This window comes from Phymastichus coffea, unplaced genomic scaffold, assembly GCF_024137745.1.
Source record: "Phymastichus coffea isolate CEN01 unplaced genomic scaffold, Cenicafe_Pcof_1.1 PCOF00126, whole genome shotgun sequence".
NCBI classification, from domain to species: domain Eukaryota; kingdom Metazoa; phylum Arthropoda; class Insecta; order Hymenoptera; family Eulophidae; genus Phymastichus; species Phymastichus coffea.
In genome coordinates this window covers 356,994-372,394 of record NW_026706937.1, presented here as the reverse complement: position 1 = coordinate 372,394, position 15,401 = coordinate 356,994, and the positions used below count along the sequence as shown (strand labels likewise).

Below are 15,401 nucleotides of genomic sequence, written 5' to 3'. Positions count from 1 at the left end.
ATTATACGTGTTCGAGACTATATGTTTTCTGGGATAATTTTAACACAATAAAAAATTAATTCAAAAACGATTCTATAAATCAAGCGGAGTAGTTTTCTCCATCTCATCGAATGGAAACTCGTTAGCAAAAAAAGCTTACTCGATAAGCGAAATATATACTTAACACGATAGATAACAAGCTGTCTAAAATTGTAACCGCAGTCTCACATCCATAGGCAGCCACGCACCAATCGTGATTTTTTTTTTCTCGTAGGAAAGCCTCGCAGCGCCTCTCACTCTGCAGCAACAGTTGCAGCCCCTCGAAACTGTTGGAAAGGCTGGTAAGGCTCCCCCCTCGCACGTAGCGCGCGTGGCCTAAAAAAGGTCTGACTGCTTCCTGCGGAAGCGTTTTTCAATGTATGTGTGCTCGTTCGCCGGGGCAGATGCGAGATATGCCGCGTGGCACGCGCCCTCGAGAACCAGCCGGCAGCTACATAGCCTCCTTCCTTCGCCGAGAGAGAGAGAGAGATAGAGAAACCGTTTTGACGTTTTGGGTCGAAGGGCTGCTAAGATACCTAAGTAACCGTCGTAACCGGAATTTTCGCGCGCACGAGTTTAACTGGCTCGGCTGGGAAGGGGTTGATCTCCCGTGGCTTTTAAAATATGCCGAGGGTTGAATAGAGAACGACGGTTTGTTCGAGTGGTAGCTTTGGAAAATATTATTAATCATTGAGAAATGATTGTTTTGCAGTGAGATTTAGCTTCTGAGGCTTTATTCTTTACTAATTAAACATCTTGCGATACGAGCCGATACGATCGAGTCAGAAAAGGAAATAAAAGTGAACGAGTATTTAAATTGGAATTTCTGTGGGGTGTACGACACGTGAACAACGCTTCAAGGACGCCACAGGAAGCCCACAAGTTATTTTAACATCTAAACCCTTCTTGAAGCAAATCTAATTTAGGAAGAATTTCAAGAGTGCACACCTTTCGTCGAGGGCATAGACGCACACAAACGTCAAAGTGAAGCAAGCAAAGTCTGGACGATGTCGCACACGCGCCTAACGTCTGATGAGACGCGCTGCTGTATATGCATGCCTCTGTAGATCGAGTTTCTAGCATGCTCGCCCTTCTCATTGTTACCTGTTGAAATTTTATACGGCATCGATCGACGCTCTGCTGCTCGCTCGCGTAACAGTGGTTGTTAATTCGCTAAATTTACAGGACTACTCGCACGATAATCATCGCTGGAAGCGAACAAGTTTTTTTTCATCGTTGCTTCGCGCTTTGTGATTAATTGACCACGCGTTATCGATATCTTGGGATGCTACAATCTCGATTGAAATACGATGAGTTCATGTTGTACCGCCTTATCCACCTTTTAACAAATGCACGAGTAAATTATGTAAATGCCGCAAATTTCTTTGAATTAAATAGATTCTCAGCCGCTTTAAGCTAATTTTTTAGGATCATTGAAATCATTTTGTAAAATAAATAAGCCGTATAAATTTGAATTCAAATGTCATATCTTAATTATAGATAAGATTTTTTTTAATTGTAGAGTAGTTTGTTCAAACGAGAAATTCGTAACGTACAGCTTTCTGTCATTGCTGATCACTGTCGAAAATTGCAGTATTTTCCACCTTAAAAATCTCTTGCATCATTAAATTTTTAAATGAAGCATTCATTCGCGAGCAAGTGCCTAGTAATTTGATAAATGCGCACCAATGCTGGAGATTTTTGAGCAACATTCGTGCACAGGTCGTCGAACGACATTAATAAGGGATTCTTGATAAAGTACGAGGAGACGCGACACGTATCCTCAGGACGTCCTTATAATTCGCAGTTGCCCCCACTCCCAGTGCAAAAAATACCTTGCATAAATTATTCTTTTAAATACAAATTTGATCAATAATTTATACGATATTTTTTATGAATTATTTTATTCGATAAGTGATAAATATTAAATATCTACAACGATGTATTTCTTAATTTGCAATCGCATTAAATATTCAATCTGAACTTACAAAACAGGAAATAAGGAAAATATCGTCAATTAAAACACAAAACTCGGACTGGAAACCACATAATTTTTTTCTTATTTTATATTTTTTACCTACTTACTGTTTGCCTCATTCTCTCTATTATACATTATCCTTTTCTCTCATTCGCTTTGGTTCTCAAGCAGGCGTGCGGGTCAGATCGAATTAATTGCCGTTCGAAACCAGTTTGGTCGGAACAGATTCTTCACAAGCGCAAATTTAAAGTCACACGCAGCCTTTGGGGGCCTCCTTATGTCCCAAACATCATTTTTTTTTCGTGTCTTTGCTGCTCCGCAAAATATATGCGAGCGCTCATTTCTTTGCAGAGCATCGTCATCCTTAATCGTCTACTTACGTAAACCATGCGTGATAATTAAATAGATATTTGCGAAAACGGTTTGATGGATTCATTTGATAAAACTGGTAGTGATATGCCGGTGACATGTTGCACATTCTTCTAAACTCATTGAAGCACAAATCTATATAATAATATTACGAATGATATATGAATCAGAACGATGACTTATAATAATACTCATACCCAAAAATCAACTAAAACAATAGAAAATGTGAGAAAATAAAATTTGTCCAATTCTGAAAATTATATGAAAAGCAGATTGCATAGGTGACGCACACGCGGACCAGCAGCATTTCTCGTAGCGATCTGCATTCTATCCTAATTTGCCCGTACCCAGAAAATTCTCGATCTCTCAAATCTCGCGCGTATACAACCTACGAGCGCACACGAGAAGCTCGCTCTCGCATAAAAAGCAGAGAAAAATCGGAGCCTCTGGATTTTCGTGGAAGCCGCTTGAAGCCGTGCCGGGAAAAGGACCTCTCATACATTGTGCGTGTGCGCGCAACCATTGAAGTTTCGTTTCGGCGCGCCGTTCGTCTCCGCCCTATTGTTGCATCGAGGCCTCCCGGAACATTCTTTCCAACCGCCTCAGGAATGAATTGGTTCGGCCCATCCGATCCCGGCCGAGTGATTTCGCGGATACATGGCCTCGCGTTTGAAGGAAAATTCGAGGATCGCTATGTTATATAGCCGTCCGTCTCTCTGGAATGCGGGTTTGCGTGGTGTTAGTCTTTGGAAAGACAGACAGAGATATTTCGGGGGTTGTCTATGGGTACGAAAGTTCGAGTTCGTGTAATACGAAAATTATTGTGGTTGACTGTGTATTGAGACGAATATATGGAAATATTGCGCTCACATTTACTATATATATTATTATATATTATTTTATATATATTAAACATGCGATAAAAATCTAAATAAATAAAACGTAAGATAAACTTTGAGCACTCGCTAACCCGATTTCCTGCCTGAACCTAAATTATTCCGAAATGATCGTTGGTTGAATTTGAACAAGCATCGTGAAAGCTTTAATAGTTCAAGTTAACTACATTTATATTACAATTCAACACACTTTAGGTAGTGAGTAATGACGTTCGCGCGTGTACTACGAATTCCCGATCGTGTTCAACGTGTCAATGACGAATCGAAAGCGATGTACACGGACTCAAAGGGAAATTCGAAATAAGAAGGAGCTGACACAGAGTCTTTGTCTACAACAAAGCTAATGCGCACACTCGTATAAACGAACCGTGTACTCCTTATACGTGCGCTGAAAAGCCAAGTGCCACCGTCTATATCATTGCCATCAGGCGTGTTTACGTACTGCGTCTGTCTCGCGATGAAATGCTTACCCCTCGAGTTTTCCCAGACGCCGTCGCTCGCGTTCCTATCGTCGCCTCCGTGACGCAGGGAATAATTCTGCCGAATGAATACCAAGTTGTCCGCGATGCGCACTGACCGCGCGATATCATTCGCGCTTCGAATGCTTGCCGTCGTCTAGGAGCATTATCGTGGATTGTTAAATATTTCCCAAGCATGAGTAGTCAAACGTATAATTAATTCGTTGGAATCGGAAGTTCCGGTATGGAAAAGAAATTTACTTTATTCAAGTGGTTTCTTCCACTGATACGCTATCTATACATCCACAAAATATATTGCCTCCAAATATATATCCACAAAATTTAATTAAAATGACATTTACAGAGCAGCGAGTATTTATGGAATTTTATTATTTAATCACGCATGCATTTATAAAGCAATATATCACACTATAGCGCGATAGATAAGTTTATATAAATGAAACGGGAAAGAAGGCGATAATGTCTGGATTGCGATTATGCAACGAACGTCGTACGAGTTCATTCGCGAAAAAATGTATTCTTATTTGTTGTACGATAAATTCTCATAAAAATTGATTAATCTGTCGGCAGCTTTCCAGCCTGATGTTATAGCTCCGTCGACAGTTGCATATCGATGCTGCGACGTTGCCTCGCCAGCAAATAGAATTTTCTAAAAATAACGAGATATTGAACAAGCAGTAATTGTAGCATTGTATAATACAATGCAATAATTTAATTAATGGCTTTCTCACCAAATTATCCAGTGTTATTGGTTCTTCTAACGCGTTCGGGTAAACCTTTCTGCTTTCCGTTTCTACACTTCGATAACTAATCGTTCCTCTAAAATGAGGATTCATTTGCCATTGTGTTCTCAACATTGAGATGGGTTTTGTCACATCGAATTTCTTTCCCATAAACTGTTTAATGAGTTCTTGAGCTTGAGCAAACACTTTGTCTTCGGCAACTTGTTCCATTACTTTTGCGTATTCTCCAGCGATATACAATTCCAATAAATTGGGTTTGTGCTCCACAGTCACTGCTCCTGGTGTACCCAACATCCACATTTTTTCTGGCTATAAGATTATCATTGTTACTCATATTTTGAATTTTGAAAAAAGACAGTTGTTGCGTGATAGGAAAATGGCTTACTTCTGCTTCGATCGCCTTTCTTTCGGCGTCATTCCACATGAAAGCATAATGCATTGAGGTTTTATCGCCTAGTTGCCAGAAGGGTTTGTCGTATAGTAAATATACTTTTCCAGCATTTCCAAAGCCAAGAGCCTGAATAGAAAGAAAAATCATTACTTCAACTACATTTTATAGCTTTAAGTTTATTCGATATATCCGTCAATTACTTACTTCTATAGATTTTGCTTTATTTTCAGGTAATGGAGGTATAAAAAGCAGTTTGTGCTTTTCTTTCAAAACTCCAAGTGGAATAGTAACTATAACGTGATTAGCTTTATAAATTTTTCCTTTCGCCGTCGTAATCATAACTAAAGACCCCTCGAAATTATCAAAGTAATCTATGGATATGACTTCAGAATTCAAATCAGTGTTCCAAATAACTGGGAGTTCATTTTCACGATTTGGATAACGTTTCTATAAAATAATGGAGAAGACGACAAAATTATTGTACCGTGAAATAGGATACATTTTTTGGACAATTACCATTAAGATATCTAAAATCGTTGAATATCCTTTCGTTTTCCAATTGATCCTGTTATCTCCTTCGCAATCTTTGAAAGCCTCATGATTTATTAAAGAGATATCTCTCCAAGTTTTTGCTGGTTTTCCACCCAGAATATTCACTTCAAAGTGGTGCAGATATTTACTTTTGTCGTACAGAATTTCGGAATCGTTTTGAAATTCTTCTTCAAATCTATCAATCATAATCATTAAAAATTTATACAAAATAATGAAATTATAAAAATGTTCTTACTTTTGCTCAATATATTCACCAATCGACTTGTATGGCGCGTTCTCATCAAATACTTCTCCAGACATGTGTTTATCAAAAAAAATTCGAATCTTTTCATCGACATCATTTTTCAGATCGTTCCCTTTTGAATCAAGAAATATCAAGCCGTGTTTCGCATCACAATCGTCTTGTTTTTCGAGTAAACCCAGCGGGTAAGCCAATTCGAATGCAACATTACTTTTCTCTCCGTGTACCCACTGGCCACCAAGATCCACAGAATAATTACCTGATTATGTTACCAGGAAAAATAATATTATAATTTTTATTTTTAAATCAGCTGTAAATGTATGGCACCATAAAAGCGTTAACTAGATATAAATAAAACTGTGCATAAAAAAATTATTTATCTTTGAATTATCTAAATATTCTATTTAATGTATAATACTAAAAGGTGAAATGTAGGTACTTGCCAAATTCGGTTGTAAAGACCCTTCCGCCAATGCGATCTTCCGCTTCTAAAATTTTTACGTTCTTGAAACCACTTTCAAACAGTTTAGAAGCAGCAGCAATTCCTGCTGGTCCAGCTCCAACAATAATTATCTTTTTATCTTTTCCTGAATGGCTATTTACATTATAACAACACCAAATTTACTGTACTGTTTAAATTTGATGTAACAATAATATTCGAGTCTAATTTATTTAATTTTACCTCATTATAAATCTTTTCTTTAGGTTATCAAATGCACAGTATATTCGCAAGACTTTAGATAGTTTTGTTATAGCTTATGATATAATGAAATGTCAACAGTGAGAGGTTTCAAGCTTCATATACTAATTTTATAAATATGTTTTTCATCATTGTAATAAGCATTTGTTATTGACACTGTATCTTTAGATTTATTTGCTAACACAACTTCTGCAAATTCACTGAGTATGAGAATCTAATAAACTACTGATAATCGCTGGTAATCGCTTGGCTACAAAAGTCTCTTGCGTAAGTATCTGCCATAAGTATGTTCATTTCATAATTGCGATTTCTACAACTCAATATGGAGTACAGAATGCTTGTTCAATACATTTATACTGCAATTAACAATAAACAGTGTAATTTCAATTTTATTTAATTGAACAATATAAATAATAGATCAGCATTAAAATTATCCACTTAAACACATCCTATCTTTAAAAAATAATTAGTTGCCAACATTCAGCGTCATAATTTTGATTGATGCGGCAAAAGAACGCAAAATTTTGAATTTTATTTGAAATTTTGAAATTAATATTGTCTTAAAACATGATTGGAAAAGAGAGAAAGTGAGTAGAATAAAATAGAGCAAATTACATTTTTAGTTTTTGTGCATTGTAAAATGAGAGTATGAAGGCAATGGAAACTAATTATCAAAATATTAAGCCCATTAAATTTAAACAATAGTCTTGGGTATTTTCAACGAAGCTATTTAAAAACCCACAATATTAAATGTATTACTACTACTAATATAAGACTGCGGAGAAAATCACTGCTATTAAGTATGTATAAGGCTTATAGCATTGTATAATAGTGTAATAAGTTCGTATATTTTATCAATTATAGTTTTAACTGATCCTTTGAATAAATTTTCTGATACATCTTGAAACAAGTAAAAGGTTATCGATTTTTTGTGAAATAATCCAGGCAATTTCAAGTTTTATTCATTAGTGAATATGTAGTGCATTTCAAACAGCATGATTTTTTCATGCGTAATAGGTATGTACTACTACTAGAATCCTAACTGTTCAATGTAAAATATTCAATTAAAGTAATAAATAACAGTAGAGAAATATAATTAGAAGAGATAATGATTACAAACAAAAAGATGCAAGCCGCGATAAAGTATGTATTATTATGTACGTAAATCATGTATATATTTCACAAAAAATATGAATGAAAAAAAATGCGTGGATTGAAACATGGAGATCTTATTCGAAATCTTATCGAAGGTCCCCTGGCATTAGTTTCGCGTGCACATTTACGCAGCAGCACGCATAATGAAAATGAAAAAAAAAAACTTCCGATCCACCTGCTGGGCTGGCGCGCGCGCACGAGCGGCCATCACCTGCTATCCAGAGGCTTTCTGGCGATCGCGGGTATATTTTTAAGCGTCTCGTTTCGCCCGCCACCGGGGCATCTGCCCATCACATGGCGCACGCCAAGGTGAGGCCGTCGCTCCGTGTATACAAGCAACACTGCCACGCGCCTCTCTCGTGCGGCTTGTTTTCGCGATAATCTCACAGTAGCTTTGTCCTGGATGCACATCTGTCCCGATATATTTTTGCGTGCAAGTGGCTAGAATGGCTTGAAGGATAGCACTGCGCTAGATACGTTTATTCAAGGGCCTTTTTAGATACTACAAACGTATCTTCAATTATAAAATCTTTTGTATAATCTTTTCAAAAAACTTGTCGAGTTTTGGCAAATTAGAAATGAATAAATAAATGTGTGTGTTAAGAAAACAAGTTTTTTGGCGCAATTTCAGCAGGGTACGGTACAGTTGGTTCTTTGCCAAATTGAAAAACGCAATGCAAGCTTCAATGAATGAGCGATCGTCGTGTGTATCGCATGAGATTTAAATTTCAGGGGGCAAGACGAGCATGGGCAAAAGAAAGTAATCGCGTACGAGGGAGAAAAAAGAAAGCATAAGGGAGCTCACACTCGCGAACGCGATCGTCGTATTCCGGTCTCATACGTCTACAGACACGCGTGCAGGAATCCAAACGGCGCGCCGAATCTCCTCGCTTTCTCTCTACCGAGCTGCAACCAGCAGATTCCGCGAATGATGTGTCTCTAGGGGTCGTCGGTGCGGATGCTGCTTGAATGAGAATCAACTTGGTGAACCAGCTGCTGCTACCGCTGCGTTATATTATTTTATACAACGGTAGTCATTAGCCGAGTGTCATTAGCATTTCTTTTTATTGATCTTTGTATCTTCCTTGTTTCAGCGAGTAAGAACACGAACTAATTGTGTCATGGTCAAGTACCACCGTCAAATTTTTTTGCTACAAATATTCGTTACTACTATGATAAGTTAATTCAAATTCAAGCTTATTTTCTTCTTTGCCTTAATATATATTTTCTATCGTTTGCCCATTATAGCATATATGATTTTAATTCTTTTTCATGTAATGGACGTAATTTTATTTTTAACAAATCGAATTATTCTATATTTTATTTACAGTTGTTGGAGAATTTACAAATTAGTCAGATTATACACAATCAAAGAATAATCTACGATTTTTTTCGAATTTCTGAAATTCAAACTTATTTAGGAAACACTTTGTTAAGTGTTCTGATAATATATATTAAATCAAGCTAAGTTCCTAAAATTTTGTATAATTTTTTTTTAAATCATCGATTGAATCCCGTTATATCCAAAGCTATATTATCATGTGAATTTGAAACGGACCTTCTCTCTATCGATCGTTAAATATATAGGAAACTGCCTTACCACCCAAGGTATTTGCTGTCTTTGTAACCATTGCATTCGTGACCTTGAATGGGTAAATCATGGCCTAGTGTATTCAACTCCCGCTGAGTCGGTCGGTATAATATGGTTTGAAAAATATTGTCCAAGCAAAAGAATTTTTATCCTTTTCATTTAAGGGTAAGGAAAATCTTATCCTGCACGTGTATTGACTTGAGCAAAGTACTGTTTCAAGTAAGATCAGTTCCACCGGAAGAAATTATTAATTTATTGCGTCAAATAAGTTCATAATATTTTTATGAAGAACTACTTTTTCGTACGTAATTTACATTACTGGCGGGAGTAATAATAAACTTCAAATTTTTATTCGTTATTTTCAATAATATAAGTTTTTGTCCACTACATTTATTTTTCAAGCGGGTTAACAAAAAAGTGATAATACACAATTACATTATAGTGAAAGTGTGAATTAACAAGATGCTTTGCTTGCTTAATAATGAAAAAAAGTTTCTACCAACAATTCAAACATTTGTGCATCTTTTACTGTTTATTGAAATTAAAGAATCAAAGGGTTTCGCGTTCTTAGTGAAAAAAAAAAAATCACTGTGCATATCATTAGCACGTACGATGCTGTAACCATGCGCATCAAGGGCTGCAGCAAAAGTTAGAAAGAAGACGTTGTACATACCTACAGGTCTCTCTCGCAGCTGTCCCTCGGGACTGACTTGAATAATTGAGCGATACTGAGACTAGCGAGCGAGAGGCAGTGCGGGCTTTTGACTGAGAGGCTCGACCGGCTGCTGTTTGGCTTGGTATGTGCAGACCATGGACGCTCAAGGGCTTTTCAAATATTCATGCGAATATGCGTACATGTAAAGAGACCGAGGTTGAACAATGTCTTGGTCGCACCCTGCGAGAAATCCAAGCTCTCTGCCGAAGAAAAAAAATGTATATTACGACGTATAGGGTTCTTTTCCTTTGATTTTCTTATTTGCAAGTCGTATGGGAGTGAATGCAGCCGAAGGATACAAATTTAAATATTTGGAGTGGTGTTTCTAGCATGTTTTACTCATTTTTAAATTGCAGTTTTTACGCGTTTATTTATTTTGTCGATTAAAAAAAGTGATCTAGATGACTGTTTGAAAATACATCTTAAAAAAGAAATAACACACGATAAGAGTAAACGATGTATTCAGCTAGTTGACTGAACACCGTTTTTCTCATTTACGCGAAATATAGCCTGTTTTAATCGTTGATTGAAAGAGTTTGTTGTTTTTTTTTCACAACTACGTTCAATTGCTTGATTTAAAAAGAATAATAGAATTAATCAGCATTGACTGTGCCAAGCCTTGATTGATGGCGCTTTTTCTCATTTGCTACAGCAGAAAAGTAAGTGATTTTAATGTAGAATGCATAACAAGCTATAAAAGGAAAATTACGATGAGAAGCAATCTTCTGGAACTGAAAGAACGCGCGCATTAATTTGATACCATAAAATAGAAATATCGATGCCCAGTGACATTAGAAAGAGAGCAGAAAGAAGAAAAGAGCTTAATCAAAGCAGCCGACGATGACTAGCGCGTTCCAACGACGTTGTTTTTCGTGTTTATCAAGCACCCCTCGCCTCGCTCGCGCGCACGCATCTTCGCGCGGCGCACGTCCGTTAGAATCGATGGCGAACTGGCGCTTTTTTTTTTACCATGAGTTTTTACGATGCTAAGCCGTACGACTTTGCGCGTACACCAATATACGCTGTACATACGTTCACGAGCAGAGGCCGAACACAATCGCGATAAAGGCATAAGTCTTTTTTATGGGTTCTGCGTATATTTCCGGTCAAGTGTGTCCCAGCGGACCATTGCCTAGCGCCTTCATAAACGATATGCGTTCAAGTAGTATATATACGAATGGACACACGCGTTACGAATATCGTCCCCAGCGGGCAAGGTCCTCGCGCGCGTACATACACCCCTAATGGATATATCAGTTTTGTTCGAGTTATGTTGCATATAAAAAATGCCTGCGGATCTCCTTCTCTCCTTTGTTGGAGATGATTTGCTCCTATGCTTGGATTACTCCGCATAGGGAGGCTGCAAATCATACATTTTTTGCCGAGGATGGAATAACTGTCTGTAATGCGACATTTATATGGATGCAATGTCGGATCCATTTATTTGAATTGTGGGTATTGACAAAATATTTTGATTATCCTTCAAATATATTCTTTACTGTAGCTATGTATAATACATTGATCTTGCATTATGTATAGCTTGATTGTTTGTTTAGTTTTATCGGCTAATTCACTTTAATAAATAGCTAATTCAGCACATTAAATAGCTCGACATTCAGTTCAGTGAAATCCAGTGTGCATCATATTTTTTTATCAAGTTATAAAAATGTTGCTGGAAACGCATTTTGACGTAATAATTCTCTTCTTATTTAAAACTACGTAATTTATATACTTTTCCTACTATAATTGTAAAATGGTCATATCGAGGTTTTATAAAGGGATATGAATGGAGGGGCTACCATTATGCGTGAGCTTAGTCGGATGGGAAAGATTGGACATAATCGTTGCATGGTCTGGGAATTACAGCACATTGATTAAGAGAAATTTACAGATGAGATTTTATGCAACGAACAAGATAGTAAAGTGACTCGAATTAAAAAACAAAAACATACAAAAGTAGAGAGAAAACCACAACGCTAAGCACGTCTAAGCGCTCCAACGTCCTGAATACAAGAACATCCCTTGCTTCAGGGCGGTTATTCAAGGAACAAGCTACTGCAAGCGAGCACCGTTGTCGCGGAATATGGAAACTTGGGGTGGCGGTGGCTCGCGCGGAAAGAGCAACGCGCTCATTCTTACGAAGTTTTCTTAAGGTTCGTCCAGATCGCCGACTGGTACGGCTACGGGCAAGAAGACGAATCAGTAAAAGCACGAAAGGCACTTTAACGATTCACAGAAGCAACGCGATACTTAGAGTTCAGACGATTTAACTGTGAAACGTTACTTGCAGTTCATACGACTCAAGGCTTCGAGTTTCTGATTCGGTTCAATCGGAGATTAACAGAAACGGCACGTGGCGTCTAAGCTACCTGAGTACATTAGCTGAGATTAGTGTCGGATTCTATTCTTTTTCTCTTTTTATGATACGGTGGGACGTGTCGCAGGTGATATCAGTTTTCCCGACACTTAAAATAACGACGTAATTTTTATTCAAGATTGATGCTCAAAATTCCGACATACGATAGAAAACTGTTGAGTCTTCCCTGCGTACGAGCAAGCCGTTGTAAATAGGCATTCTGAGCGAAAATACGAAATGCGGCTTTACAAAACCACAAGCGTATTCCACAGCAATCAAGTAGTACGTAACCACCTATCTAAGTTTTACAATTACGAAGACTAGGTGAAAATAAATTGGTTGCAGGCTGCGTGTTGTTGAACTGTCTGGAACATTCTCTAGCAAGTCTTCTTTGGCGGGGTTTGAAGTTTCTTTTGATGACAGAATTCATCCACTTAATGATGGTGTAGGAGCTGCGTTACGTTAGTCGCAATTAAAAGTAATTGTGCATCATGGGCGGACAAAATTCTTGTATGCAGCTTTATTTCTCAAATGGGAAGAGAAGGAATTCTGGATACAGGTAGGAAAGGAAAAATATCGAGAAGTTAAATTAAAAAACTTGTAAGATTGGCATAGCGATACCCATCGGAACATCTCCGCGTCAACGCGTCGCCATCCCTTGATCTGACAAAGTAAAGACGTCCCCAGTGACAAGTCGCGCCCCAAACATAAAGAGAGACAGAAAGAGAGAGAGAGAGAGAGAGAGAGAGAGAGAGAGAGAGAGAGAGAGAGAGAGAGAGAGAGAGAGAGAGGTATTTGTCATACGTCGATAGGCGTCAGAATTGACACGAGTTCGGGAAAGGCGGCTGCTACGCCGGAAGCAGGCGCGTCGCGACATGCCGCCACCACCGACGTAAGAAAGAGAATAAAAAGGTCGCAAGCGCGAGGCGGCAAGATAAATATTTGAGGCATTCGAGGCAGTCTCTCACTTCCTCCTTCTTCTCCCCTTCCTCTCCTTCTCTCTCTCTCACTCTCTCTCTCTCTCTATCTATCTATGTTTGGGGAGAATCGAGGACAGAGGCCTATCGGTTATTTGGCGAGGCGATAAACGGATTTCCCTCGATTTGCATGCTGTTGTTCTCTCTTCCTCCGCCCTTCAATTTCTATCAAATGTTACACAAACATCTTTAACAGATGCTGACGTGGAATTTTTTTGTCAGTAAGGCTTTCATACATGTTCAAATCGTTAGACATTCCGTGTTTATATGCACAATTATCATTATATCCAGTAAATTATTCTATAATCAAAATTATAAGTAAAAAAACTCAACAATTTGTTTCATTATTAGATCGATAAGTCAATAGTTCTCATTCAGATTTCTCAAGATTTATAACAGACGGCGACATTTTACTCAAATGGATTGGAAATATAACACCTTTATATATTGACTTTATTTTCATATATTCATTTATTCACTTCTTTATTCATAAATGATTTGGCTATAAATATATATAAAAATTTCATTGCTTCATATATTGCATTAGTAAAAGTAAAGAATAGGTCCAACAAGTCCATAGTAAAAAGCCCTCATCCATTTTTATACGTAAAAATAAAACGTGTGTGCGTGTGTGTAGGGGAGATGTAAAAACAATTATTGCATCGCTTTCTAATCAACTTTTTGGAGGTGCCATTCCGTTTTATTAACCCTATAAGATATATAAGTTGATCATTTGTAGCTTTTTTATTTTATTTTTAATGAAGAAGCTTAAGAAACGAGGCCAATATATCGAGGGTGAATACTGCAATGAAACACATGTTTTTGAACACGGATGCAAACAGCACTTCAGAAGTATATAAAGAAAATTATTTTGGTTACAAAACTAATCACCTTCAAGCAATCTCGTTAGTAGTAAGTTGAATTTTTATTTGATAAAACGAAGACTATATCTATATTTCTAGATAATGAAAGGAAATTCAGTACGTAAATACTGCTAATTATAATTATAACATCAATTTAAACAAATCTTATAGAAGATATAATCCCTAATTATTAGTTAAATTTTTCTAATAATGATTTTATTAAAAATCTGTATTTTTGGCACAAACGTATTTAATTATAATATTCATTTTAAATAGAATGATTCTGAGGATCTGCGGTATCCAATCATTTCCCTATATATTCAATACATTATGATAAGTCAACATTCATTATGTATTTTTTAAATTATTTTAAAAATCAAATTTTATCATTTAGAAAATAAACTTATAAGAGTAACGTTCCCAATTTATTACGCTATGACTTAAAATTACTTTTTGTATATGTGTTCCAAAAGTAGGAGATCCTATATATATATAAGGTTTCCACATCGTAATAGATACATTGCATTAAATTACATTGATTTAAAAAATGTATTTTAATAATGGATAATTATTTAACCTGAGATGAATTTTAATAAAATATAATTCAATTTGCAGAAGTACTTATATTTCAGATGTATTTTGATTATTTATATCGAGGGTAAATAAAATTATTATAAATAATTTAATTGTTTTACTAAGTACAGAAATTTGAAAGAGATGAACGAGGAAAAAATAGTAATAATTACCAAAATATGAATCGATAATAAAAAGCGAATAAGGGTCTAAAAAGAACAATGAAATCTTTTGTGAGCTCTTGTTACACTTACTCTCATCATTTCATACACTTATTTTTTACGTTGCAGATCTATTAATAAATCGAAATAGAAATATGTTTGATAATAGTACAAGGAGTAAGGCAGTAGGTGATTGTTTCGATGAAGCTATTTGTGATACAAAATAATATAATTAATTTTCCATCCATTTTATAATGTGTAAAAGTGAAAAAAATGATAAAAAATGATTGAGTTGTATCATTAATTATATAGTATACAGTATCAATCTGAATTATAAATATTAATTAAGATTTTACTAATAATATAAGCAATAAACTTGGATTCTCAAGAATTCAGTATATCAGTGCTTTGTAGACTGTTAACTGAACGCGAGTGCGCGCGAAGATGAACATAGCATGATTAGTATAACCAAGGTATCATAGATTCTTACTCGACATTAGTAGACCTACTTATGTATCCATATAAATATTTTGAATATCAAAATGTATCGACTATAAGAAATAGAATGTTTTCAGATTTTATCATGGAAGATAAAATAAGCTAGAAAAAATCTTTGCTACATTCATTATTGTTATGCCAATGT

At 36.4% G+C, this 15,401-nt stretch overlaps 1 protein-coding gene across 1 annotated transcript; it reads right to left on the bottom strand.

Moving 5' to 3' along the window:
- Window positions 1-4,089: 4,089 nt before the first annotated feature.
- On the bottom strand, window positions 4,090-6,561 carry LOC131671464 (spermine oxidase-like). The gene is made up of 8 exons (XM_058947902.1): window positions 6,350-6,561; window positions 6,111-6,262; window positions 5,662-5,926; window positions 5,391-5,601; window positions 5,079-5,321; window positions 4,869-5,000; window positions 4,472-4,792; window positions 4,090-4,389 (listed from the first exon to the last, which is right to left on the bottom strand). The coding sequence occupies exons 1-8, from the start codon at window positions 6,352-6,354 to the stop codon at window positions 4,261-4,263; spliced, it is 1,458 nt and encodes a 485-aa protein (XP_058803885.1). The 5' UTR covers window positions 6,355-6,561; the 3' UTR covers window positions 4,090-4,260.
- Window positions 6,562-15,401: the final 8,840 nt, after the last annotated feature.